This window comes from Streptopelia decaocto (genome assembly GCF_964273445.1).
Source record: "Streptopelia decaocto genome assembly, chromosome: 7".
Taxonomy (NCBI): Eukaryota; Metazoa; Chordata; class Aves; order Columbiformes; family Columbidae; genus Streptopelia; species Streptopelia decaocto.
Genome location: NC_138661.1, coordinates 60,625,669 through 60,651,930, shown reverse-complemented (window position 1 = coordinate 60,651,930; position 26,262 = coordinate 60,625,669). Strand labels below are relative to the sequence as shown.

At 42.2% G+C, this 26,262-nt stretch overlaps 1 protein-coding gene across 3 annotated transcripts in view; it reads left to right on the top strand.

The window, feature by feature from the left end:
• Window positions 1–7,047: 7,047 nt before the first annotated feature.
• The window catches only part of HIPK3 (homeodomain interacting protein kinase 3), a 73,230-nt gene continuing 54,015 nt past the window's right edge, over window positions 7,048–26,262 (top strand). Inside the window, exons 1-2 of one of the 3 annotated variants that reach the window (XM_082057953.1) lie at window positions 7,048–7,574; window positions 24,074–25,169. In XM_082057953.1, the coding sequence (XP_081914079.1) occupies window positions 24,076–25,169 (1,094 nt within the window). In that variant the 5' untranslated portion in view covers window positions 7,048–7,574; window positions 24,074–24,075. Of the gene's footprint in view, window positions 7,575–8,507; window positions 8,765–8,814; window positions 9,419–24,073; window positions 25,170–26,262 lie in introns of those variants that run through there. The other 2 variants (XM_082057952.1, XM_082057954.1) reach the window with 2 other exon arrangements.

Here is a 26,262-nt window from a genome sequence, read left to right as displayed (position 1 = left end):
ACCTTTTTTTCCTTATAATGGTTTGATCTAGTTTCATAACTCATGTAATTAAAACGTGCCTTCTCTGTTGTTCATTCCAGGATGAGGGCCTCTAATGTGGTAATTTAAATCTTTAGAAGATATTTTAACTGGTATTTCATTAATGATGTCTCATGGGGGAAAAATAAGGAAGACCTTAAGATATCTGCTTTTAAAAAGCAGGAAAACATACGGATAAGCTCTTGAAGTATTAAAGTATTAAGGGAGGGTGTAGGTGAACACTTGGAAGCCACGTGCAAATTGATTCGGGTAAAACTGCTTCTGAGGAAGGATTTGTGCCACACAGATTAGTGGCAGGACCTTATACCAGTGCAACAATAGGGGTTTTTTTGTTTGCTTTTTATTTCTAACGTGATTGGCCTCCAGCTGCTTTCCCGGTGAGGTTGAAGGCACCCAGGTAATCCCGTCTTCTAATGTTTAATTTTCAGTTAGGCTTGGATGCAGTTCAGTGCCCACCAGAGTTAAACTTGGTTTCACTCCTTTCTGCTGTGGTTTGTTGGGGAGAGTGGTATATTCTCCATTAACCTAAAGCTTCTTCTCTTTGTCATAATAAAACATCAGCCTGAACTAGGAGTCAGTTAATCAAGCTATTTACTTTAAAATCCTTTGGAATATGTCCTAAAAACACAGCCCCAGAAACCTTTATCCAAGTAAATAGTTTTGCCGGAGTCAGTAGACATGCTAATAAGCAATTGCTCACTTGAGTAATGCAGGATTGTGTTTGAATTCTGTAATCTGACTGACCGCTGATGTTTAGTGACGTTTATTTGTAGGAATGATGCATTTTGGAAAGTGAGGTCAGCTGGAACATTTGTGGTGTTCATCTGTCTGCAACCCTGGATCTTGCAATGTATAAGTCACTAAGAAAAGAAGTGATTGCTCAACTGCAAAAATGGAATGGTTGGTAATAGTAGGGGATGGTACCCTATGAATATTCTCAAGGGTGGGGTGCAGAAATGATGCTTATTTCAAGACAACAGTAAAAACGTACAATATTTTCTGTTAAAGATTTTACGAATTGTCACTATGTCATCAGAATTTTAATTTGAAATAGTTTTTTATTTAAAAAAATCATTTTTCTCCTCCATAGAAAAAGTGTTTCATGTTTCAACATGTTTTTTACTTTTATGTTAAGGAAAAAGACTTTTTCCCGATGTTTTTATACCACTAATTTGGTAATAGATTATTTTTTTCCTATTTGGCTCCAAAATCAAGTGTAGGTTTTAACGCCAGTAATTTTGAAGCTTTTTTTTGGATCTTTCAGTGTGATTCTCTGTGTTATAATCCTGACTTTTAATTGACTGCCTTTCTCAGATTATAACAGATTCTCACAGTTTTGTTGTGTACTAATCTGATATTGTAAAATATTATATTTTTCCTTGCCAAGTACCTCAAAAATAGAAACCCACTGGATTTTTGTACACATTTAGCATTTGTTAATCCTAACAATCACTTCAAATTATTTTCAAGCAGGAGAGAAGAAAAACATGAACATTAAATCTGCGAAAGAAACTCAGACACCATGTAAGCTAATAACTACATGAACATAGCTAGTTAGAATCTTGCAAGAAAATTTACCATGTCGAACTACAAATTTACATTATCATGATACATTTAGTGAAGATATACACCCTTTTCTTGTGGCTCTCCTAAAGTGTATGCATGAGGAATGATTGACTACTGTGGCTCTTAAAGAGAGGAAAAACAAACTGAAAATGAAACATATAATATCATGATACATGATCCAGTAAAGACATTTAAACTACATGGCATTGCTCTAACTCTTTGTGGTCCTCTGTAAAAATGAACAAGAACTTACCATAGTTTAAGACACAGTGATGAAGCATCTGTCAAATCTACACGTATTGATGTAATACGAACATAAGCAGAGAAATAAGCATTTCACAGCATCCCTGAATAAAATCATCTGTGACAATTAACAAGGTGCCATTTTTCTTAAATATAGTTATCCCAGTTGGTTGTTTCAACAACCATAAGGCTGAAAACAATTATTTAAAAGAAAAAAAGTTCAGCAAATCCTAAACTGAAGTAGTAATTATTCATGTAATTTCAAGCTGAACCCTTGATATTTTTCCAGTTCTGTGTATTCTCTCCTGCTTGATACATAAATGTCACTCTTCTGTAGCACAGTCATGCGGCCTTTCCATGGTGATGTGAAACACAAGGGGATTAGTGTTTTAGTTGGGATGAATCTGAAAAGATCCTCTTGTGAATCCCGACCATGGTTCAGGTGCACTGCAGAGCAACCTTTGAATGAGCAAACTTGATTCTTTTTCAGGTGAAACTAAACCAGGAGATGTGGTCCAACTGTCTGCAGGTGTTAGGTTGTGGTTAGCATGGATAGCAGGTCCTCAGCACCAACTCTGCAAATCCACTTCTGTTGGGTTGCGTCAGAGGAAAACATCAGAGGTTTCCTGCAGTTTGGTTTAATTTTCAATGAAGAAATATACCCTAACAATTCTTCAAGGCTGTTTTTTTTTTTTCCTTCGGTGAGCACTTAGAATTTCTTTGGAAAGCTGTAAGTCCTTGCACAAAATTGGCTGTTCACTGTTTTTCTTGAGGAAAGCAGTCACAGAATCACAGAATCACAGAATGTCAGAGATTGGAAGGCACATCAAAAGCTCACCCAGTCCAATCCCCCACCAGAGCACGAACACCCAGGTGAGGTTACACAGGATTCCTTACAAAGTGAGAAGAGGTAGTTCATCTCAAGTAGACTACAGCCAGCTTTCATCTATTTGATAACCAAAAAGATTTTAAAGATTCCTTCTGCGCTTCCTAAGTGTCACCATTTCAGTCACCCCATCATTATCTTCTTGTGCAGACAAGTTATTTTCCCTAGAGTTACCATTAAGACTTGGTAGAATTTGCAATAGCAATGTCAGGATGGTGTGTGAGGTTCCTTAGAACTGGCTTTTAAGGTTCTGAGGAATAAACAAGCAGAAAGACAAACAGAAGAACACTTTTTGGTCTGCTTTTCTTCTTTGGAAGAGCCACAGAAGTGGATCGCTCCTCCTGCAGACCTTAGCAGATCCCTAAGGAGCAGTGATCTCGTCATGAAAGGAGCATCGTCAAGAGCGTGTTCCTCACACAAAGCCCCACAAACCACCGCTGGCCCTCAGAAAATGTTGTCTGTCCTTTGCAGCTTTTAAATCTTATGGAGGAGCCAAGTTGTTTAACTCACAAGTTAAACAGTAAGTAATAAACAAAATGCCTACGCCTCACCCCCCTTTTTTTGGTCCTGTATTACAGCTGTTTGGGTAAAGACAGAAGTGTTTTGATGCAAAAGGAAATGAAGTGGAAAGAAAAGCTGAAATCTGTGTTTGAGTGTCTGTGCTTATTCTCAGGAATGTCTTAATGTAAACTGCATAAGGAAACCTGTGTGGTATTTTAATTGAGGAAACACAATGCTGCTCAACTGAACTTCTAGTTGTTGCGAAAAGAGCAAAGTGTATGTTTGCTTTAAATCTGAATGTCATTTTCCATTTATGCCCAGCAACAGAAGGTTGGATTTTGGATACGTCTAGAAAACAAATCTATGGAGAAGGGATCTGGGGGACTTTGAACCATGTTCAACTGGATATGATGGTAATCAGTGGAAAGTGTAAATTTAAGTTTTTATGCTTTAAAAAAAGCACTTTTTATCAGTTTAACTCTGGTCTCTTTACAAGTTTCAGCAGGAATTTTGATCTTTAAAAGTTTTTAATCCAAATGCATTACACCGAATGCTTGTTTCTCATCATACAAGTCATACTTCAATGACAGTTATGTCAGTTAAAAAAATACTTCAGATAAGGAATTGAGAGGATAAAAAAATAGTTAACTCTTTGTCCACTCTTATCTCTGTTTTGGAAGGATAAATGTTGTAAACATAAAATATTTCATAAAAAACAGCAAAGTAATACTAGAATTTGAAATCCTACCACAAACTAAATCCCTGCTTAACAGATACTGCTAAATACTGTGGGAAAGACCTTCCTTGTGTTGACCTGTACTTGCTGCTCGCAGTCTTCAGGTGAGGTGACTGCAGCCTGGACACCTTCAGTGGTCACAACAATGTGTTAACAACCAACACGCTTCTGCAGTGTTTGGATTTCATCATTTCTACCCGGGAAACTAAAGGGAAGTCTGCACAGCTCTGTGTACGAGCTGACGAGGAAAAACTCTGCTTTGTTAGCCCTGACGTTCGATGCAACTCACCCAAGGAAACCCTGTCCTTTTTAGCTGGGTGAGTTGAATCTGCTAAACGGGAGGTTCAACCCCAGCACCACTGGAGAGTTGTCACTGGATGTATGGATGTTGTAAGAGACCATTCTCTCCTTTTTAGTAGCAGTGAACTTTTAGGCTGCTCATGGTTTCATGCAACTGCACCCTATGTTATTAGTGACTGAGCAATGGGAGTGGTGGATGGAATTACAGCCCCGTGGTCTTGCTGTCCTTATCTTTGTGGTTTTGCTCTAATAGCAGAGGCGTGTTCAGGACTCCAGTTTGATCAAGAATTAAGAGTCCAGCTGATATAAACAACTCATAAGCTGATAAAAACAACTCACGCTGGCCGTAAAAAGTGTTTTGGTGATGTAGCTTGTAGCAGTTTGATGACTAAAACAAATTGTTCTAGCCAAAGCATTTTCTGTCTGTCTACACTTGGGATTTTGATAACAAAAATAGCACGAAATGTCATTGGTAGGTGTGCTGCCAAAAGCTTCTAGCCTGCATTTGTCCTCAGATCATTTCTTTTTGCTGCATAATAGAGCTGTGTCTGTTGGAAATATCTTCTTCTGTAACTTATGCTGCTTCTTTCTACTCTGAGCACTCGCACCTGACTGCTGCTTCTCCTCTGCAAAGGTGTAGAAACGAGGAGGAACAAAGAGCCTATGGAGGTGTGTGTTTCAGTGCTGCAGTTTATAAATTAATCTAAATGACATGGGCCTCCTTCCACTGGGTTACTTAAGTACTTTGAAACAAAACACTCCCCTCCAAATGGTATCAGTAGTCCCCATTACTTACAGGTGTAACAGGAGTTTCTGTATTAACCCTTCAGTCGCCTGCCAGCACAAATATACCTGCCAAGAGAAAATTGGGGCAAGGAAGTGTTTACTGTTTTACAGATAACAAAAATATCATGTGAGGGCTTCTCAGACACAGTTGTGTTTAACCTTCGATAGAAATGTTTATCAGAGTGTTTAAAACGTGTGTAGCCTTACCATGCGTTGTGGGCGGTTAAAAACTCTTCTGTGGCCCAAGTGCACCTTACGAGCAGTTAACTTCCCAGGTCCCTTCCCATCCAAACTATTCTGTTACTCTATGATTCTGTGGCTGCAGGAGGAGATTCAGCCCTTCAGTTTGCGATGGCACCAGCCAGACCTTTCATGCCCTTTGGGCCCCTTCAGTCCCGAGTGTGATGGAATTTGCGCTGAACACAAGGAAGCCTTTAATCCAAATGGCTCCCCAGAAAGGACAAATAACGGGTCTTCAGAGAGATGCTGTGCTGCACAAAAGCAACTGAAGGAGCTTCAAAGAGATTTGAGAGTTTGATTACACGCTGCTGATACTCCTGTTGCAGGCAAGTCTGGCTTGATCTAATTAACAAAAGCTGGAACGTGTGGACAGAACTGGCAGTGGTGAAATGTTTTGGGAGGCTCTGTTGTTTAGCGAACATCTGGAGAGAGACCAGTATAACGAGAGATGTTAATCACCCCAAAATCACTCCCTTCTTTTCTAAACCTACATTAAAATCTCTTTCTGAATGCTGGTGGAAATTGTGCAAGTATTTCAGTGGAGCATTGGATTAATAATTTTCTGGTTTTAGATGATCAGCGTCATTCAAGTTTACAACTATAGGAAACAATTATTTTGCAAATATAATAGGTCCAGGCAGGATCTCTCAGCAAAGCATATTTTAATAATGATTTTGCAAGACCGGGTGTTCTATCTAAAGGTAGGCACACCTAATAGGGCAAAAAGCCCCTGCTTATATCTCCCCAAAAATCACAGCTGCAATTTCCCTCCCCTGTTCCCCATCGGTTGGGTACTTCAGGGTTTACAGACTACCCTGGCGCATAAAACACCCTTCCCCTTATCAATATGTATTCCTGGTACTTTGGCTACACTTTCCCTAAATTAACTTGTAAATACAGGTATCAGTATGTATACAGGTATCAGTATATATTCCGGCCAGAGACTGTGTTTTACATTAAGGATTCATAGTCCGATGTCTCTTGGTCCTTCCCCCTAAATTAACTTGTAAATACAGGTATCAGTATATATACAGGTATCAGTATATATTCCAGAAAAAGACTGTGTTTTACATTAAGGATTCATAGTCCGATGTCTCTCAGTCCTTCCCCCCTGCTGGGGTCAAGTGCCAGGTCCTCAGTTATTTAAAAACAACAATTCTTCATTAAATGTTCCTTACACAACCATATCTGGATTGTTGTGGTTATCAAATGATAAAAAATTACATGGTGAGGAATTTTTTTCCCTGTAGATCACAAGCATTTAATTTGGGGTGATATGTATGCCAATTTATGTTTGAGGATTAAATACACTTAAAGATTGAATCTGCATATACTTAATGCTTTATATTGTTAAGTCTTTATTTAGAGTTTGTATGGTTAAGCAATCAATAATGTTTGTCAACATCTGAAATATTTTAAAATAATTATATGTTAATAAAATGTATATCTGAATAATTCTGTAGGACGTTGTTTTTAGGAGACGTGTGAAGAGAAGCTTGATTAATATTTATAAAATTAGTAAGCACAAGATGTGATGAGTGGCTCTTGAGAGCTGTAATTTACTAACATTGACACCTACCTATTTTTCCCCACCCCTAAAATGTCTGTCTCATTACTTACCAGACTCAGTATTGGTGGTGGTACAGTAGTAACTTCAATGTTACGGTTTAGTCCTTCTATACAATGACTCTTGTCTTTTCCAATTAATTAATTCAAATTCTGACTTGGCATCCTGACAATCTTTACTACAAGGATTGGACCTAAATAAAGGTTAAAATCATGCAGGCACGCGTTGAAAATACTAGAACAAGTAGCAAGAGAAAAATAGGAGAGTACGTGTAGTTGTGCAAGTAAATAAAGAAATTGTTGGTTATTTTTGGCAAGAGGTGGAGAACCACGTGATGTCCAGTTGTAGCTGTAGCCAAGGATTTATCTTGGGGCCAACTACTTCATAAGCAAACAGTAATTCCTTTTTGGCCCCACATCAGCTGAATACTATTTAGGGTCAAGAATGCTGTTTGCAGAAGTTGACCAGTCCTACAACCAACCACTAATATTTAAGTGATGTATAATATTAGGGGCATGTTGTTACTGAGGGTGTATCCTGTTATTTTGTCAAGAGTTGAGCAAGGCACAATGCTGGACTATAACGTGGGGCACAAAATGGTTATGTTTGCTCCGTCCTGTTACTCGTAGAGTGAGTGGTGTGTTTGATGGTATCTGGCTAAAGCGGCAGGGACTGCTCATCAGGGAAAGATGGCACACCAGATCTAGAAGGTTGGTGCTTCACAGTTATTTTTTCAGGGCTGGGGAGGGGTGTCTCTTTATCTTATAAAGCAAGAGCATGGATTTGGGGTTCATGTGTTCATTCTCACGTTGTCATCATCCAAACCGCAGGTCTTGAGAATCAGGTCTTTTCAGTGACATCAGTTTCCTCATCGTGCACGTTATGTGAATGTTACTGCAGTTGGCAGGCAATGAGATGGGGAAGAAGAGCTCACCGTTTGGTGTTTGATGATTAGGATTGTCAGGGGTTTTGCAGGTGCTCCTTAGAGAGCTCTCACAAAGCATGAGGTTGCGTTCTTGCAGATAATGACAGAGCGGGGCGGGCAGAGGAGAGTTAGCGCCAGGAGCATCTCAGATTGTCCCCGCACGGCTTCCCGGGGGCTGGTGCAGGGACAGGGGGTCCTGCCCGGGCTGAGCTGCTGCCGGGGAGGCGATGGCCGCTCACCTGCCTCGCCTCGTCGGGGCGAGAGGGCCGGGTAAGCGCCGGGCGTTACTCACAGCGCCGGCGGCCAGCAGCGCAGCTCCACCGCCGGGAGAGTTCGGTTTGTGCGCCCAGGGGCTGACGGAGCGCTCGGCCGCGGGGAGCGGAGCGCTCGCAGCGCCGGGAAGGCAGCGCAGGGCGGCGGCCCGGGGCGGCTCCCGGCTGCGGCGGGCGTCGCTCGGCGGGGCCGGGCGGGGGCGCTGCCGCCGAGGCGCGGGGCCGGGCCGGGCGGCGGAGCGGGCGGGCGGCGGGAGGGCCCGGCTGGCTGGGCGCGGGCCCGGGGCACGGCGGAGCGGGGCCTCGGTGCGGCGCGGCCCGCAGACCCCCTCCGCAGCACTCGGCGGGGCCTCGTCCCGGCGCTGCGGGGCGATGGGCGGCGGCGGGCGCCGCTAGGCCGCCGCGGGCAGAGCAGCGGTGGAGGCGGGAGGAGGTGGAGGAGGCGGTGGCCGGGGGCGGGCTGGGTCCCTCCCCGGGAAGATGAGGCGGAGGCCCGGGCTGCCGAGCGGGCTGAGCTGGGGCTTTTCCCTCCCAGCCGCCAGGACAAGATGGCAGCGGCCGAGGCGGCGGCGGCAGGAGCGGCGGGGGTGAGAGGCTGAGCCCGGCCGGAGCGGCGCTTCCCCGTGGCGCTCCCGGACATGCCCAGGGCGGCGGCGGCGGCGGCAGCTCCAGCTCGGACGCCAGCGCGGCCCGATCCGTGAAGGTGAGCGGCCGGGACAGCAGCGGGGCCGGTCCCGCCGGGTGGAGAGGGGCGCTGCCCGCCCTGGCGGCTTTCGCCTCCTTCCCATGGGGGGCTCCGGGGCGCGGGGCCGGGCCTGAGCTCCCCTCGCTGTCCCGCGGTGGGTGCCGCGCCGCCTGCGCTCGGTGCGCCCCTGCCCTTGCCGGAGCGGGCGGCGCCGCTTCCCCTTCCCGTCACCCTCGACGGCGCCTGCTGCGCAGCGTCCCCGAAGTTTCCCCTTCCCCGCTGCGGGGAAGCGCTCGCCCCGACCTCCCGGCGCGGCCCCAGCTGCCGGGCGAGGCCGCCGCCCGCCGGGGGGAAGGCGTGGCTGCCCGCCTCGCCCGTTACCGGCGGTGGGGCCAGGCGGGCTCCGTTCCTGCCCCACTCCCCTCCCGGGCGCGCCGCCGCCACCTCCCTGTACGGTGTGCTCGGGTCGCCCGGGCGCGGCGGCCGCTGCTCCCGTTACGGGTCGCGCTCTTCGTTGCCCGCGCCCCGGTGGCTCCTCGTAGCCCCGGCCGGACCCGAGCCGCGAGAAGAGACCAGCGGGACTCGCTCCCCTGCGCTGTAGGGGAGCAAGTGGTGCGGAGGGGCCGGGATAAATAAAAACAACTGGAAAGGAAGTTGGCGCTGTGAAATTTGGTCAGTTCCCAAGAACGAGCTCTGTAAAAACAGAGGGGGTTATTGCTGGTGGCTTTAACACAATGGTGATTGCAGCAGGGATTGTGCTGGGTTTGTTCTGGTTCTTGTTTTGTTGCGGTGTCAATTATAAAACTGGCAGATGTGTTCGCATGTGTCTAACGCTATAGGAAATAGTGGTTTTCTTTTTTTAAAATTTATTTGCATCAAGCCCTCAGTCGTCAGTGCTATGTGCTTGTATACATACAAATATCTTTCTTTTGAGGGTATACTTCAGTTACTAACTGTTGCGTCTGACTTAATACATCGGTGCCAAAACTGCGATGGTTTCCTTTTTTGTTAACTTGGTAAGTTGTTTTGAGACTCCCAGCCTTGCCTTCCCAGAAATTATGTGGCTCTCTGATGCTTTCGCATCTTCCTGCTTGCGTATAACCTTGTTTATTTCTGTTATTTTAGTATCTTTCAATTGTGGGAAAACATATTAACATGAGAGGCAATTGTATTAAGTAAAGCTGCAGTTGTTGATAACACTGCATATTTCTGTGATTATGCCCCCCCCAGTATTACCTCCCATTGCATCATTTGTGAAAAGTTTGTGCTCTGATTGATTTCACACAAAGTAGGAAAGCTTGGCTGGACTCTGAGGACTTACTTTTTGACATAGCAAATTAGCTCTGTTATGGAATTATTGTTAAAGGTTTCTATCAGCTAAGTTTAAAACTCACACAGTAACTGTCTAGTAAGTGTGGCAGCCAGCAAAGAGATTAATTAAGCATCTGGAAAATAGGTCAAGACTGTATTATGAAGTGGCATGGTGAGATCGCAAATAAATAGAGCAAAGTGTTAGCGTGGACTTACCAGGAGAAAACTGATACTGATATAACAGCGGTGGATGCTTTATCTGTGCTGCCGCAAACCATTTATGGTAGCACACAGTGAGATGGTGTTTATAATCATGTAAAACAGGAATTAGAGAGAGTTTTCGTTTAATGCGTGTATTAGCAGTGACTTCTGTTGTTGTGCGGGTTCTGCTGCTTGCTCAGGGTGTGGCATGGCTTGTGCTTGTAAATGATTTTTTCCCAGATACGTTTGCCTAGGTGTTCTAATTCAGGTTGTGGCGCTGATGTGTGGCTCTCCGGCTTTGAGGACACTTTAATCAGAGGAATTCCATCACACGGGGTGAAGTTTCATTAAAAAAATCGCTTGGGAGGCCGCCCCTAACCTGGGGTCTCTGCCGGTGCCTGTAATTTTTCTTTGTTTGAGTCTTTGTGTTTGCATGTTTCCTCCCTCCTATCTTTCAAACAACTACGTACAGAAACGGGGAAATGAGACTGGCTCCTGCATAACGAGATGCCGGAGACAAAGACAGGGTGTGGGGAGGGAGAGTTGAGCTTTCAGCTCGTCTTACAGAAGTTGACACAACTGATAGAAATATCAGAATTTGCGTGTGCTGCTTTTCTTGTTGCGTGCTTCCATTTACAGCAGTTGCTTCAAAACAAACGTTGTTTTGGAGGCGTTTTCCAAAGAACGTCTGTCGGATTGATTGTGTCTGTTAAAGGTGGTGGGAGGCAGAGGGTCAGCTTACTCAGCTCCTGGGTAGAACAGAATTAACTGTACTTAATTCTCCTGAAAATCCCAACCTAAACATGTAGGAACGTCAGGCTCCGCTTCCCCGAGCTTGTGTGTTTAGGGACGTGCCTGTCTGTACTATTTTAAGGGATTGTACTCTTGCTGTTTTTTTGAATTGTTTTCTGTTTAACAGTTTGTATTCTCTTTCTTGTATTTTCCACCCTGCCAGTGTGCTGATTGTAGCAATAAAGATCCTTTTGACAAAGCGGTGCATTTCGAAACAGGAATTTTGTAGTCGGCTTTCTTATGTGTGTCAGGGGGAAGAAAAGCATCAGTCATGGGCACAGCGCTGTCGTTCGAGGCTGAACATGTATTTTGGAAGAATGTGAAATACAGAAGGAAAACCTCTTTTAGTTGAGCTAAATGTTTCTGTTGCCGTGTGAGATCTGTGAGGTATTGTGGCATGCGACTGCTGCGCACGTATAGAATAGTTAGTTTAGGCAGTATTGCCTTTTGCACAGAACTTTGTAGAAAAAAGCAGAGAACATCTATACTTTTAAAATATATTTTGCTAGCCAGGCCTTAGCTTCGCAGAATATAACGATTTAATTCGTATGCAAAAGCATTACAGCTGAGGTGAACTGCTTCATCGACTGGCACAAGTATGAACCGGTAGCGCGGGCCTGAGAATCAACTGGTGATTCTCGATTGAGGGAAGAACCAGGGAAGTTGGGTGTCCTGGTGGCGATGCCAATGCTCCTCAATTACGTGTTCACTGCTCGGTTTTGTGAAATACTATCCGCCTTTCACACCTCGAAAAAGCTTGTTTGTACCTTTTGTGTTTCTGAATTGCTTCAATTCCGCAATGATGTTACAGGAGAATTTTGGAAGTCTTGGCATGGGATTACTTTGATGAAGAAAACATCCTTAGTGCTTCTTCATTGATGCTATGAAGCTCCTGTAGATGGGTTATGTAAACTCACAGCTGGTCAAATACTTGTATTCAGCTGGTCTAACAATTAAATTTTTTTGCCTTTGAAAATAAGGCAGGAGTTGAGCTCCATGCTGGGGAGCTTTTACTAAATTAATGTCTCTGTTCCTAAGAGTCAGTGAAATATTACTTTTACTTCTTCAGATCTCTTGACTGAAAATTGGAGATTGAGTGGAAAATACGTATTACTTTCAATCCAGGTCTTGGAAGACAAGCTCATTCTTTGGGTGGATCTGTAGGTATCTGAAACTATTTCAGAACTCTGGGTTGCACATGAACCCAGATATGAAGAATTCAGAAGGCTGAGCACGGAGCTCATTTGAGATGGCTGGTGGGTGTGCAGTGCACCTTGAATGACCATGCCAACTATATTTAAAGCAACTTTCAATAGCAAGTGCTATGAAATAGATTAGCAGTGGGTTACCTTTTGTGACTTCTGTGGGCACTGAACACCCTTTATTTGACCTGAAGTCACCTACAATGAAGCACAAAGCCTGGAAAATCCCGTTACCTGTCCTCGGCTTCCCCTGCCTCCCTCTATAGACCATTTGAAGTTAGAGCCTCTGTTTCTTGTACAGATTTCTAGAGAAAACGAAGTTATGTCTTTCTTCAGGGGCTTTAACTTTTGGATGACAGATGAACAGAGAAACAACATGTAATTGTGAACGTGGGTTTTAGTCTGTGACTTTATTTGATCGCGTAGTGTTTCCTACAGGGCAGGTCCTCTCCCCTCCCCCTTGAATTCTTCAGTTGTTTTATTTCAATTTAGCTAACTTTGGGAAAGATGGTAGGAGTTGGTGCGAGTCTTGTTTTTAGATGCAGTTTGGCAATAATCTTTTTACGGTTTTATATTACTTTTTTCATGTTATGTCACTATTTTCATACAGTGTCTTAATATTCCCCTTCAATTTTGAGAGTGGGTAACTTTTTGTCAAACTGGGATTAATCTCCAGTTTAGCAATTTTGCTTGAAAATGGAAGAAGAGCCAGATAACTGGAGTGATTTTAAGCAAGTCAGTTCAATTAGTTTAGTTCTGTTTTGTGTGGTTTTGTTTTGGTTTTTTGTCCTTATTCAGTGACTTAAAATCAGTTTAATTTCAAAATACCTCTTCCTATGTTATTAACTTTACACATTTCATAATCCCAGCATTATATAAACTTTCTTTTTAACAGTCTTTTTTCACCTTGTGTTTTCAGGAAAGGTTAGAAAATATTCCTTTTTGGGAGTATGGCAGTTTCTCCAGCTCTACAATATTTGGGTATAACAGGATGAGGCCTGGAAAAATGTTAAATTTGAGTTCCAAGACACTGTAATAAAATAACATCCAGTGAAATATCTGAAGACAAAACAGCTAAGAGAAATATTTTCCTATACATTTAGTATCATCAAAGCTACAGCAACTATATCAATATTAAAAAAGGGAAATTGATTGTTATGTACAGAGAATTATTATTGCATGTTATGAGTAACACTCCTATCAAAAAAAGTCTTTCTAAGATCAGTAATCTTAAACTCATATCTCTTTCTACTCTTACTAAAAGAATTTCTCAATTCTAGACAACTATTTGAGTGCTTTTTAAAGCATGGTACAAACTAAATACAGTTACTGCTTTTCATGTAAAAGTTCAGTTATTGCCAAATGAAGATGCCTTCATATTTGTATAAACATTACTTGCCAAATACTTACAAGACCACAGTAGCTGCCCATGCAGAGTAAGTGGTGGAAGAATTTTGGGACAAGAAAGCTCAGGTTCTAATACTTGTGCGGAGTCCAATTAAATCATCGTTAAAGGAGGAGACTGTGATGGATGCCCCATCCCTGGAGACATCCCAGGCTGGACGGGGCTCTGAGCAACCTGAGCTGGTGAAGATGTCCCTGCTCATGGCAGGGGTGGCACTGGATGAGCTTTGAAGGTCCCTTCAACCCAAACCATTCTATGATTTCTGTGCTGGAGATTGTACTTTTTTAGGTCACAACACCATATTGTCCTGCAGCTGTGTCTGTGTGTCCACCAGGACTTTTAACTTCCAAGACATGAGACTGGAGAGAATTTAAATTGCTGGGTGAGACAAGATTTTTATCACCAAGTTTAAGCTTTGCTGTTGCCTTGGGGCAAGTGGTGTCAGGTACCTGAGAAAACTTGCTTTGGGTTATTTTAGGAGTTTTGCTTCTGTTTTACTTAACTCTGGGGAAGAAGGTAAACTGTGAGATGGAAGAAGGTGAACCGTGAGATGGAATTTGGTCTCCTCACCTTGTCTTGAAGTATGATAAAGGGAGAGAGCAAAACTGCTCCCTGGGCAGGAAAACTGCCTAGAAGTACTCAATCCGGGACTGTGATGACTGGTGCAGCTGTGCTTTGTGTGTGGCTGGACTGTCTTCGTTGCAAAGATGTTTGCTGCTTTTATTAGTGTGACCAAATCCCTGCAGACCTGCTCCCTGGGGTCCTTGGATGTGAGCTGATGGCTGAACCTTTCCCCGGTGTTGACCGAAACAAGTTCCTGCCCACAGAAAGTTGCTTGCGTGGGCTCGATGTCCGAATGAGAAGGTTGTCATATAAATAAGAAAGAGCAGAGAGAAAACAAACTTCAATACTGATAATTGATACAAAGTTTATTACAAGGGAAGAAAGAAGCTTTATTTTTCTTAGTGATTATTTAAGCTCGCTCTGGAAGGTAAGAGTAACCACTAGAATCAGGTATTTGTAGAAATTATGTGTATGCACAACTTTACCTGAAACCTTGGCAATTTACTTTTACAAAAATCATTTTCATGTGTAGATACAAAACCACATTTCTTCTCACGTTTTTCGACAGTCCTCATTGTTTGCTCCTTCATTTTGGTCCTTTGTCAGTGTTTACAAAAATGGTGTCTTCACCTTTACCTTATTTCACTAGTTTGAATAAATTGTCCTCATTTTTTCCCTCTTCTGTATGGTGCCTGTATTGCTACACAACAATTGGTGGAACTTGCACAATTTCCAGAAGGCTTTTTGTTTCTTGTAAGATGTCTTTCTGCCTTTTTGACTGAAAAGCTGTTAAATGTGCATCATTGCCTTGTAAACCTCTTCCTTCCTGTGTTTTCCTAGAAACTTAGGTCATCTGCTACTTCCTACCCCTTTCCTTTCAATTATGTTGTTGTTTTGGAATGATTAGAATGCTTATTTGTCTAAAATCTGTCTGTTCTAGTTGAGAAGTTTTTCCACAGATTCTTTTTGAAGATTTAAACTATTTATAGGGGTAGAGGAGGTTCTCACAAGATCTTTATTTTTCAGCACTTGAATCTGTTTAATAAAGGAATTTTACTGTTTGGAGTCTTACTTGTGAAGGCCTTTGGAAGGAACAGGCCTTCTTAAGAGGAGACAAACAGCTTTTTTCTTATCTATTAATATCAACTTATTCTGTGAGTCAATAAATTAATTGCTATTCAGTCTAATAAGAACAGATTGCTCTCATGAGATTCTAAAGGGTTTTTTGAATACCTTTTCTTTATGGCTTTTTAAGTGATGCTGTGGGTTCACTCCTTCCCTTGACCGGCAGCTGTGGGCCCTGCAAGAGGACATGGAGTTTTTCTCAATAAATATTTTGGGAGCTCTTTGAGACTAAATGTGTTTTTAAAACTCAGTTTGAAGAGATGTCTAAACTTTGTTTTATTTATTAAAACAAGAGTGAATGTTAAAAGTGTATTCTACAAAGGTTATTAGATATGGAAGGGAACACAACAGAGGAAAAACTGTGGTACATTTATCAGTATTATTCTCTAGCTATTGGGCTCATATGCTGCCTGTAATCTTGCCTTTCCTTTTGCATGTTTTTTTGTATAGTTAAATCAGTCATTTCCTCCATGTAGGGGAGAGGGAGACATTTCTTGCACTGGTGGCTTTGGGAAACATTGTAATATGGGTTATTATAGCTATTGGTTTGTTAGGAGGCAAAAGGCTGAGCTTTCTGTGGGGGAATGTGCATTTCTAATGTGCTCATTTTTGCCCATAGGAACCGCTGCTTCCTCCACATCTTTAGAAATCTGAAAGGAATGGTAAACATCTATTTTCCCCTCCTTTCTTTCTTGTTTTATGTATGCCATGTCTAATTTATACAGCTGTTTTCAGTAAGCAACCAATGCTATCATCATGATGTTGCTTATAATGAAAGCAAAACACCTGTTACATAAAAGCAAAATACTAAAAACCCAGTTTTAAGTAAGGAATTTATATTCTAAAAAAAAAAAAAAACCCAGCTAAGACTTTGAAGAGTTTTCATTCTGTGTGTGTATATACAAAAATACATTTCAAATATGTACTTACTGGGGGTGTGTGTGTATAAATATGTATGTTTGTGTGTATATAGCTCAGTAAGTGTATGTTTGAAAGTTGTTACTGGGTGTAGCTGAGGTGACTGACCTGCCAAGTGCAGCAGAAAAAGATGCATCAAGAGAAGTGTGTTGGTTTGGGTGTCTTAATTCTTTTATAGTTAAGTCAGATTGAAAACAAAAGAAGGCTAAGGTTCTTATTTACTGTAACTTTTTTTGTTGCAGAAGAAATTTGAATATGATCTAGGTAGTAACTGCTCGATAACTAAGTTCTTGTTGGTCCTGTTGGAAGAACGATTGTGATTTTTCTTGTAAGTGGGTTAAGTTTTAACGCCGATGTTGCTTGCTGCTGGGTAATTCTCAGTGTGTAGAAAGCAGTTTCATACACCTGAACTGTGCCCTCTTGGTGTAGTAGACCCTGATTTGCAAATTTTTGCATCGCCGGTCAGACTCGATGAGCTTGACAGGTTATTTGTGTGCACCCTGTTGCAAACCTAATGTGCGAGTGCTGTGGGGAGAACGGTAATTTTGCGTCGCTGTATTGATGCGTGCTTTGTCCAGCTGAAAATCTCCTCTTATTAGAGGGTCAAAGAGAATTTTGAATGAACCTTCTCCACCTTGAGTAGTTTAGAGGACTTGATGAAGAATCACCTTGATATAAGTAGGACCCCTCCTTGGGCATGCAGTTGTTCTGGTGTACCAGCCATTCTGTGATAGGGAAGTAGCAACGAGGAAAATAGACATCTAGATTTATATTCTTATAGGAGCTGCATTTGATATTGTCTAGAGCTATTCTAAAATGAAACTGCTAAATAAATTTCTTAGCTGGGTTGGTCCGCTTCTAATTCTAACAAAAGCCCAGCAGGTTAAGAATGCAGAATTAAGCAATTAAAAAAAAAAAAAAAAAAGTAAAGTAAAATGATTGGAAATAAGAAGGAAAAATGATGTATGTATTTGTTTAGGAAGTGTTGCGGGATTTTTTTCAAGTGCAGCATTTGAACAGGTGGTTTACAAACAGACAGTTTGAGCTAAACCCCTCTATCAAATTTTATTTTTACTTTTGGTAAGGTAGTGAAATCTTCTGGAAATACGGACAGTGATGGAAAAAGCGTGGCTTTGTGTGCTGCCTCTCTACTCACCTTGATCCCTCTTAACGGCCTGAAAGAGCGACAGACAGTAGCAGTTGTTTGAATACATCCTTTGGCGCTGGACCGTCGTGTAGAACTCAGAGGTGTGGGCTCTCCTAAACACCGCTTTTAGGGACTTCTGCACTGTGTCTACTGTTTTCAGGTTCAAAAAGAATTAGTCTTTTAAAAGAAGAGATTAGGCTGGCCACGCTGCGGCTGGTTGAAATGTGCTGTTTGTGTTGATGGTGGCACATTCTGATTCGGGAAGCCCGCTCTCGTTCGGGGCTGGTGGCTGATGCTGCTTGCTTTTCAGTTGCATAACAGCTTCTTGCCCAGCAGAAAAATAAATACTTGAAGTATTGTTCCGTTTGTCTTTTTAACTGTGATTGCAGTCATATTGGCATCACAAGATTTAGCTTTTGATATTTGTGGAAAATATGAATATAGGGATTGTATTCTTCAGTACTGCTACTGGTACAAATGACAGCATTGAGTCATAAGAGTTCACTCTGATATGTTATATAAAATATGTTTGTGTTCTGTGTATGGTGTTACTTCTTTTTTCCAAGTATTAAGACAAGGGTGCCAATTGAGACTAGTTCGCATGACACTTAGATGAACTTATACTTTCAGGTTTTGGTATCAGTGCAACATTGTTAGTGTCTGATTCAAAAACTCTCAAATGTTGCACAAATCTAAAGTCAGCCTTGTAACATTTTTCTCAGGCAGGTAGTAACTGCATTCTACAGTTGCAAAATGGGATCATTTTGTTGTTTGCTTCTCACCAAGACTCTCCCCAAGCTTGGAACCAACCTCTGGCCTTTCAGCGTCAACCTTCGCCGCTGATCTCTGCAGGACTGAGGTTTCATGTCAGGCGAGGGCTGCCATCGGCTCAGCTCAATTCTGTTGGCGTATGATGGGCCAAAATTCCTGAACTCTGAAATATCTTACAGGTTTTAATCAAAGAACATAATCACTGCTTTTATCATTAATCTCCTGGTTGCTCCCCCTGGAAGGAGCCGTTGGCTGCTTTGGTGGGCGTCAGAGGTGCCTCTGCATCCCGCTGTCCTCTGTGGAGGGGTCTGTGTGCATGCAGTGTTGCCTCCGTGGGTATGTGAGAAAACAATTCATGTGGCACATGTCACTTGGGACACCCCGAGGGTTTCTCCTTTGCTCTGCTCCATCCCTCCCAGGGGTCAGAGATCTGTTTGCAGAGCTGGTTTCAAGGTGGCTGCAGGAGTGGGCTTCCCTGAGCTTGTATCTCTTGATGCTTTGTACTTTCTGTGGGTATGTTTTCCTGTATAAATTGCGAGACGCCTCGGTTGCCAGTGCTTTGTTATGAGTCGTACAGCTGGAGTAAGGGAATTCCTCAGGGTGAACAGTTCACGGGTATGAAAGCACTCACATCGGTACAGCGTGTTCAGCTGCATGTCCAAAATAAACAATAACACAGAGGTGCTGCTACTACCAGTAATAAGGCATCTTCTGGGGTGGAAAGACAGGGCAACTAATCCAGCTTTGTATTTGCTAAATAATTGGAGAAGTTGGGTGGGCAGCACCTAATATCAAAAGAAATTTATTTGTTTATTTTAACCTGAGAGAAATCACAGCAAGTGTCAACATGATGCATAATGTAAGTAAGACATTTTGTAAGTGCTACTGCTCAAATTGTGCATTTGGTGGAAGGGACTGAGCTTTTAGAAAGCCTCCCTTGATGCCCAGCTGCTCTTTGAGAACCGTGCAAGTGTGTTGAAACTGGTTCTTGCTGACTGAGGCTTGAAAGAAGTTGGAAAACAAGTTTTCTTGAGTTAAATTGTAACTATGCTATTAGGTGACTGCCACTGGCTGGGCTTTGCCTGCTGGGCATTTTGCTAGAGCAGTGTAGTGAATGTGCTTGTTGGGGCATTGAAAAGGGGCTGTTTATTTTGCAGAAGAATTAAGGGTGTAGTGTGGAAATTTCTCATCAGCTCCAGCGTGGTGGTTTTACTAACTAGTTACTCTGCTAAACCCCCCCCCCCCCCGTCCTTACTCTGTCATGAGGAAATGTCAGTGTATAGTTAATTATTAATGGTGGTCAGGCCTAGAACAGCCTGTGCCTGTCGAGGTTGTTACAGCCTGCCAAACTGATCATGTTTATGAATTCGCCTTGGACTGCGTGAGAAGGCTGGAGACGTGATTTTAAGAATCTAGTAAAGAGCATTGTTACAATTAGGTGAACATTAGCAAGACGTTACCAGAGATGCTCCATTTCACCGAGCAACATCTGCGTGGTTCTCTATTCAGTTTCTACAGAGAGAAGCTTGACTGGGAGGGGCAAACTGTGAAATGGCTCCTGTTTATAGTCAATCATTTGTGAAATTGTATTTATTTATTTAAAAGAATAAACAATGAATTTACCCATTTAAAATGTGTTTACTTCCTTACTTTGTAAGTACTTACTTTGAAAGCACAGAATTCGGTCTTAACTCTGATCAAAATTCATGCATTCTGTATAATTTAATAAGTCAAGCGCAGACTTCCCAGTTCTCTCTGCTTCAAACTTAGAGCCAAGAAGACTTGTTTCCTTTGGAGGGACCCTATCCAGAGATAATAATCATGGGTATGTGTCTTGAGCCAGGGTTTTGTTGCCACATCCCGTGCAGTGTTCACTTGCAGCACTGGGCATGTGGGGTGGGATGCAGCAATCTTGGTATTGGAGCAAAGCAAACCAGAGAACTCCAGAGCCAACTTCAACTTGTCTGTGCCGATGCCCAGGAGTGGTCAGAGGTGGTGGTCAGTTCTGATGGTTGTTTCATGCTTGGTGAAGGAGAGGGCTTTAAAAATGTGTGTGGGGACACACATTTCTCTGAGATTCAAACTGAAAATCGAATCTGAAGCTGCTCCAGTAGCCAGAGGCTGCCTGTGGTATGTCCTCTGGGCTTTGAGCTTTTCTGTCCATCTGATGGTTTTGCTTACCCCGCTTTGGTTTCCATCCTGGAGTGGGCTTGTAGTGCACACACTTGGTTTTTATTTTAAATGAACTTTAACTGGAAGATGTGCACCAGCTGCTCATGAAGGTTGAGGTTGAAGAACCTTCCCCAAAATGAACACAGAATGGGACTTTTTTTAGCACCGGCTGCTTTGCTCTGCATGTCCCTTTCTTATTGTGCTGCTGGAACTGTTAATGGAGATGTAGTCTGACAAGCTTCAGTTTGTATGAGGAAGCGGGAGCCATCTCGATATGTGCAGAAAGATGTATAAACTCAGTGAAGTGATTTGTGAGAAGGCAGGGGAAAGAAAGATCCACTCCGTGGTAGGTGAAAATGTGCAGTGCGTTATTTTCTTTTACCAGAAGACTTGATAAAACAAAACAAAACCAACCCTGCAACACAGTAACTCTTCACTGTTTCCAGTGTAGCTACACATGGGATTATATTGTAATCTGAATAGTAAAAAATAGTAAAACCAAACCAAAACTGAAAGTCCGAAACAAACCACCAACCCTAAAAAACCCAACCAACCAATCAAAATAAACAAAAACAAATGAAAAAAAAAATGTAACCCCCTCTCACAGATAAAAAAAACCCTCAACAAAACAAACCTCATACCCAATAAAAACTAACAAAAAACCAGCCCAAAAAGACTAAACCACCACCATTCCCCAACCATAAAGAAAACCCCAAACCAAAAAAGCCCCCACAACATGGCAGTGCTGTTGTAGTAGAGGGTGTTATGGTGTTTTCCCTTTTTCTTTAAGGTGTTTTGTGCAGCTCTGCTCTCAGGGTGTCGGGCTGGGTTTTCATCTGAGAGGGGGGAAAAATAAATTCTATGGAAAAACTTAGTATCTCATAGCAAAGACCTCCTGGAGCGGGTTGTATTGAATAGTTGCATGCTGTCCTGGTGTATTTAGTTGCATGTGTGTTAATGTATAGTAAAGAGTGAGCTTCGGTCTGCAATGTCTTCTGAGCACTGCAGATGAGGGCACAGCAGAGATCTTTAAGTGTCCCAGGATGCTGCAGGACTTTTATTGTTCCTTTTTCACAGGAAAACCTGTCAAAGTGTTTTATTCATTGGTTGTGTGAAGATACTGTAGTTTCTCTAAATAAGGTTGCATCTGGAAGTCCATGCTTAAGAAAAGACAAATTAATGGGTGTAAGGGAGAAGCATTTAGGAAAAGGTAAGAAATTAGATACTTGTACAAGAACTCTAAGACTGTTTTTACTTTTCGGGAGTAAACTATGACTTTTTTAGTTCAGTCTGTCGTGGTTGCATCAAAGTTTGTTCTTGCAGGGTATTTAATCTGTTGTATTTGTTTGGTTTTTAGCAACTCCATGAAAAAAATATTCTCATAATAAGTCAATAAACACATCTTATCTGAGAACAGACCTGTTAGTGTGGTTGGAGTTCAGGGTCATGTAGATAAGCCTGTAAGAAATTACACAGACCCCAGAAGACGATAGCCCAGTTTCGTACAATTGCAGTTAATGTTAAAGAGGAAGCAGGGACCGTGTCCTTCTAGTCCTTCTGGACTGGTTTGAATAGCAGGAGCTGTAGAAAACTTATAGGTTTTGGAAGCCCAGTGGTCCCGACAGGCTTGGTGGAGGATCTGAGTGGTCTTCTGGCTGTGCTAGAGGACTCTGCTCCCACCCACCGAGTTGTTGTCCTGTCTTCCGAAAAACGTCTTTCACCGCAGAGTAGGTTTATCACATGCAGTTAGGGTAAATGATCAATTTAAATAAAATCATTATAGCAGAGAGGGTAAATCCCATAGTCAGTAATATGCTTATGCTGTGCGCTGGGCACTTTGTAACGAAGTACGTTATTTAGGAGAGGACTCAAGAGCTTGGAGAGTTTTTGCCTGTGTTTTGAGGTTGAGAGTTAGCCTTAAAACCTTGGTGTGGAGCAGGAGACCAGTGACAGTCCCATAATGGTTGGTGGTGAGAGAGCCTGGCTGGTGGCGATCTCCAGCTTTCCACATATTCTGGCTCTCGGCAAACAACTTTGGAAAGGAAAAAGCTTTGAAATTTGCTGCTGGGGCAGAAACCATTATAGGATATAAACTGAGGTGATGGTATGATTATTTTAATCACTTTTAAGATGTTTAAATGCTAATTTCCATAAATCAAATCACAGCTTCAGAATAATTATGCCGTACATTTGGTTAGTTTTCGTTTGATCAGAGTCATTGCAATGTCTGGTTTAAGTTTTATGTGACTCATCTGCAATTTAAATACCTATTGCCAGAATCTTCGTGTGCTTCGTATGAAAAAGTGGTTTAATTTAAGTATTATTAGTATTGAATCCCTCTCTGAGAGCTGATGTCCTGACATGGGGTGAATTTGGGGAGGCAGTGGGACTAATCCTGTGCAGAACGGGGCTGCTGTGCTTGGGGTTTCCTGGGCTGGCAAACTGCCTCCTCTTGTGCAAAATTCTGCTTTGTGACCCATTTCTGAGGTGTGAACATTCTTTCTGAGAGGCTGCGATGGCCTTGGGGAAGGCAGAATCAATCAGGTTGAATCTCTGATCTCAGCCTTACTGGGAATTCAAAAGTTAAAATTATCCATAATCTTTTATTCTAACTTTCACCTCTCCCTTAGCAAGGAAGTAATTGTCTTGGCAGAAAAAAGTGTTCAAAAATATAGGAAAAATATACACAGAATATAGAAAACAGACATAGAAAAATATATTCTTTTTCTTCCCTTCACATTTACTTGAAAATGAATTTTCTGTGGGAAGTCTGTCCCTGTAAGATGTCTATGTACAATTATCAGTCCAGGCTTCAGAAATGATCTTGATCAGGGGCATATTTTGTAGGTCTGTAGACCATTATTCTTAGTTAATTTAACAGGTTACTTTAGACTGCATGTTTTCTGTGGCCCGACTCATGAAATTGGGATGACTGAGAGTATGAGGCTAATATTTAATTTCCAAATCTGAATTAAAGTGGGGGAAAAAAACATGGTACCTCTATGTTTCAGTGACACAGTTGTAGGGGGTGAACTGCAACAGAACAGTATATAACCTAGAGAAAGCACCTGCCTTTTGCGAATGGATTAGATTACTGTACACCTTAATTTGCCTGGAAAGTTGAACATGTGCATGCCCCTAAGGTATTTTGGGCTTCATCATAGGGCTTGATTGCTTTCACTTTCATCGCTGTGAAATTCTGCGTCATTTGTCCGTTTGTTCTCAGAAGCCTGTGGTGACAACAAGTAGGTCGGATACCTTGTGTAACAGGTAGAATTGGCTCACAATAAAGAGCTTTTAAGTTATTTTACATCATCATTGATAAATATTTGAGCTGGTTATTTAACTTACAGTACTGAATGCTATGCTAATTTTATATGTAGGAATGCTGGGGGTGTTTAACTGAAAGCTGAGCTTTTAAGAGCACAAAGTGTAGTTCCCCTGCTTGAAAAATGATGAGCAGTGGCCTGCTGCAGGCTGTCTGTCCTGCCCTGTGCCACCAGCAGAAACACTGTCACCTGCGTGCTGAAGTGTGTGTGCTGGTGACGCACAAGGACCTTGCTTTTGACCCTGGGAAACTAAATACGCAATAGCTGTAGGCTAGCTCATTTGGAAAATATACTTGTGTCCTGATGTTTTTAGAAGAGGAAGATGCTGCAAAGCTTGGAAATGTGAATGCAGGGTTCTCACTTGTTCTTTCTTTTTCTCTTCCTCTGTAGGTATGGCCTCACAAGTCTTGGTCTATCCACCATATGTTTATCAAACCCAGTCAAGTGCCTTTTGTAGTGTGAAGAAACTAAAACTAGAACCAAGCAGTTGCGTGTACCACGAAAGAACCTACCCGCAAATCTATGTGAATGGTAAAAACTTTGGAATTTCTCCCCACAGGGTTAGTACATACTTTCAGAGTAAAAACCCGTTTGACAGACCTCGAGGACAGAACTTTTTGTTGCAGTCAAATGCTGTTGCTTTAAAAAATATTGCAGGTGCTACAAAAGCGTTAGCGGCGCGGGCGCAGCAAGCTCAGTTGGAGGCACCTCGGACTGGGACGCAAGGAAGCCAGTCAGATATCCTGGAAGGACCCCAGCGATGTGGATTGAAGCGTAAGAGCGAAGAGCTGGATAATCAAAGCAGCACGATGCAGATTGTCGATGAACTGTCCATCCTGCCTGCAATGTTGCAAACCAACGTAGGAAACCCGGTCACGGTTGTGACCACGGCTGCGACTTCAAAACAAAGTGGTACAAGCGGAGATGGCGATTACCAGTTAGTACAGCATGAGGTATTGTGCTCTGTGAAAAACACTTACGAGGTTCTTGATTTCCTTGGGCGAGGGACCTTTGGACAAGTAGTGAAGTGCTGGAAAAGGGGGACAAATGAGGTTGTTGCAATCAAAATCCTGAAGAATCATCCTTCGTACGCACGCCAAGGACAAATAGAAGTGAGCATATTAGCGAGACTGAGTACTGAAAATGCTGATGAATTTAACTTTGTGAGAGCCTACGAGTGCTTTCAGCATCGTAACCATACTTGTCTGGTTTTTGAGATGTTGGAACAGAATCTATACGACTTCCTGAAACAAAACAAATTCAGCCCTCTGCAACTGAAAGTAATACGGCCTATTCTGCAACAGGTGGCCACTGCACTGAAAAAACTAAAAAGTCTGGGTTTAATCCATGCTGACCTCAAACCAGAGAACATTATGTTGGTGGATCCTGTTCGGCAGCCTTACCGGGTTAAAGTAATAGATTTTGGGTCTGCCAGCCATGTATCAAAGACTATTTGTTCAACCTACTTACAATCTCGGTATTACAGGTAGGTGTCTTTTCCTTTGTTTTTGATTTTTAATGCAACAGGGTTTTGGCATTTATTAAAGTTGATGGCTTAAATAATTACTCTTCCAGATAACTAATAATTTCGAAAACATAAGGACCATCTGAGAATGAAGGCCATACTAAGATTGTGGTTGGTTACTGGTTTAAATATGAATACTTGCTTTGAATATTTTTATACTGTTGTTTTTTTCTAGGAAGTATGTTTTGTGTTGTCCTGTGAACTCATCACTTACTGTTATTTTGAGACCTCTGAGACTTTTTAAAAGGAGAATAGAAAAAAAATTAGCTTTCGCTTGCTTGTTTGGGATGCCTTTCCTGCCTTGCTAATGTGATGAGTTTTTTTCTGTAAGCAGCTGGACAGTGTACTAGAAGTGACATATTTTTATATTCTGTTGCCAGAGATTATGTAAATGCTTCTGTTTTTTCCTCCAGCACTTGTAAATGTTTTGCCTAGTTTTTATAAACTCAGTTCTGATTAAGCGCCTTCAGCAGCTGTGGACTTCAGTGAACTTCTGGCATTAGTGATAGGATACTCACATGTTTAAGGTGATACCAGGCAGGCATTTAAAGTGATTTTGGCACATGGTTGCATTCTCCATTGGCCTCAAAATGGAGGTAGATTTCTGGTGTTCTTGAATCCTTTCTTTGTTTAGTTATCCAATTTGTATGACATGTAAATGCTATTAGTATTTAGCATCTGAGGTCCTTTTGTTTTCTTTATAAGCTGAACCTTGTCTTGATTGAAGACTTTTTTCAGTTTTACTTTGCATCATTGGCCAATAGTGCATCCTGGGTATTGCCTGTCTCTGCAAATTCAGTAAAAAGCGAATAAACTAGGACAATGAGTAATTTGAAGAAAACTGTAAATATTTTACAGCTATTCATGTTGGAAATAAAAACTTGTGCAGCACAGTTTTAGGCTTGATGGAATTAGTGATTGGGGTTCATGCCAGAAGAATCTGTTATTTGACTGTAGCTTGTAAACAAGAACATTTCATGTGTAGTGCTCATATAAAATATTCTAATTCATCACCTGCATTTCTCCATTTCTTAATTACAAACTGCAGCTAAGG